This window comes from Salmo salar, chromosome ssa07, assembly GCF_905237065.1.
Source record: "Salmo salar chromosome ssa07, Ssal_v3.1, whole genome shotgun sequence".
Taxonomy (NCBI): Eukaryota; Metazoa; Chordata; class Actinopteri; order Salmoniformes; family Salmonidae; genus Salmo; species Salmo salar.
The window spans coordinates 62,876,032-62,878,531 of record NC_059448.1 but is presented as its reverse complement, the minus strand read 5'-3'; the positions used below and the strand labels follow the sequence as shown (position 1 = coordinate 62,878,531).

Sequence of the window (2,500 nt, the reverse complement as noted above, 5' to 3'; positions counted from 1 at the left end):
GGGCTGAGGGGGAAAACACAGACAGAAACAGGCTTTACTACAAGTAACACAAAACACAGACAGAAACAGGCTTTACTACAAGTAACACAGGCTTTACTACAAGTCTGTGTTTTGTGTTACACAGACAGAAACAGGCTTTACTACAAGTAACACAAACCACAGACAGAAACAGGCTTTACTACAAGTAACACAAAACACAGACAGAAACAGGCTTTACTACAAGTAACACAAAACACAGACAGAAACAGGCTTTACTACAAGTAACACAAAACACAGACAGAAACAGACTTTACTACAAGTAACACAAAACACAGACAGAAACAGGCTTTACTACAAGTAACAATATTTTGAATAAGTTGAACTTATTCTGTGTGTTAAGTTTTTCTGTCATTTGAACTCTGGATACATGTGTTATATCTAGCCTAGCTGTAGAAGAACGCACGTCTGCACGGTTTCACATTGTACATCACTCTGTCGTTTAATGACATGTGCCACTCATCCTGACAACCCATTCATCCGTAAAGCAGCACACTGTCGTAAACCATAACAACGTATAGTATGACGTACAGCACGTCGTACCATACATAACAACATGGACCCAGAGTGTAGAGTATTTTCTAACTAAGGTAGTACTAGTCAATAGAGTTGTTAAACCTGTCTGGGCTAGGGGGCAGTATTTTCACGGCCGGATGAAAAACGTACCCAATTTGAACAGGTTACTACTCTGGTCCAGAAACTAGAATATGCATGTTATTAGTAGATTTGGATATGAAACACTCTGAAGTTTCTAAAACTGTTTGAATGGTGTCTGTAAGTACAACAGAACTCCTATGGCAGGCAAAAACCTGAGGAAAAATACAAGCAGGAAATTAAAATCTTGTGGCTGTACTATTTTCAAGTCATTGCCAATGGAACACACAGTGACTAAGGATTCCACTAGATGCCAACAGTCTTTAGAAAGTTTTTTGAGGCGTCTACGATGAACAGAGCCCGAATGAGAAGGCAGGGAAGTTGGTCACCCAGGGAAGACATCACTTCATTGGTGCGCATTCATGAGGGAGGATCCTCTGTTCCAAAACGTTTTTCAAGACACAGGAACCGTCCGGTTGAAATATTACTGAATCTTCACGTTCTAAAGGCCCTAAAGATTGATGCTATACAACGTTTGACATGTTTGAACGAACGTAAATAGATTTTTTAAAACTTTTCGTCGTGACATTGTCCACGCGCTTCCTACATTCGGAGTAGCTGAACTGAATGCGCGAACAACAAGGAGTTATTTGGACATAAATTATGAACTTTATCGAACAAAACAACATTTGTTGTGGACCTGGGATTCCTGGAAGTGCCTTCTGATGAAGATTATTAAAGGTAAGTAAATATTTCTAATGCTATTTATGCATTAGATGACTACAAAATGGCGGCTATCTGTATTGCGCAGTGTATTTTTCTGAGCACAGTACTCAGATTATTGCAAAGTGTGCTTTCCCAGTAAAGTTATTTTGAAATCTGTCAATGCGGTTGCATTCAGGAGATGTTAATCTATAATTCTTTGAATAACAGTTTAATATTTTATCAACGTTTATGACGAGTATTTTGTAAATTGTAGTGCTGATTCACCGGGAGTTTTTGGGGGAAATTATTTTTTTCTGAACGTCACGCGCCGATGTAAAATGCTGTTTTTAGATATATATATGACCTTGATAGAACAAAAAATGCATGTATTGTCTAACATAATGTCCTAGGAGTGTCATCTGATGAAGATTGTCAAAGGTTAGTGCATAATTTTAGCTGGTTTTCTGCTTTTGGTGACGCCTGTCCTTGCATTGAAAATGGCTGTGTGTAATTTTTTGTCTATGTACTCTCCTAACATAATCTAACTTTATGCTTTCGCCGTAAAGCCTTTTTGAAATCGGACAACGTGGTTGGATTAAGGAGATGTTTATCTTTCAAATGGTGTAAAATAGTTGATTGTTTGAGAAATTGAAATGATTAGATTTTTGCTATCTTGTCAAGCAATCCCGTTACCGGGATGAGAACGGGAAGGGGGTCCCCTAGAGGTTAAAGTAGAATGGACATTATATAACAACTATCATCCCTGGCATCATTGGATCATTATACATTAATATGAGTTTCAGATAGAGAGAGAGAGGGCTGTGTACTGACCCGTCCTTCCCTTTGCAGACGCAGCATTAGTCAGCTCTCCACTGTGTGTGACCACCTCAGCTCGGTACAGACGGCCAGGTACCAGTCCCTGGAACAGGTGTTCTCTCTGCTCCATGCCCAGCTCCTGGGCTGCCAGGGTGGTGGTTGAGCCCTCCAGGCCACCGTACAGGACCACTTGGTACCCACTCCACTCCCCTGCCCCAGGCAGCCAGCTGATGGAGAGACGGTCAGTACGCTTACCACCCTGGACGTGGAGAGAGCGCACTGGGGCTGGGACTGGGGGGAAAGAAGAGGGTAGAGAGGGTTGTTTGGGGGTGAGGGATGGAAGAGAGAA

General features: G+C 41.4%; 1 protein-coding gene across 1 annotated transcript in view; it reads right to left on the bottom strand.

Annotated features, from left to right (window-relative positions):
- The window catches only part of LOC106576617 (receptor-type tyrosine-protein phosphatase beta), a 135,592-nt gene that overhangs the window by 122,183 nt on the left and 10,909 nt on the right, over positions 1-2,500 (bottom strand). Inside the window, exons 9-10 of the mRNA XM_045722529.1 lie at positions 2,167-2,442; positions 1-3 (exon numbers count right to left, since the gene is read on the bottom strand). The exon at positions 1-3 is cut by the window's left edge and continues 279 nt beyond it. Coding sequence (XP_045578485.1) covers positions 1-3; positions 2,167-2,442 — 279 coding nt within the window. The remainder of the gene's footprint in view (positions 4-2,166; positions 2,443-2,500) is intronic.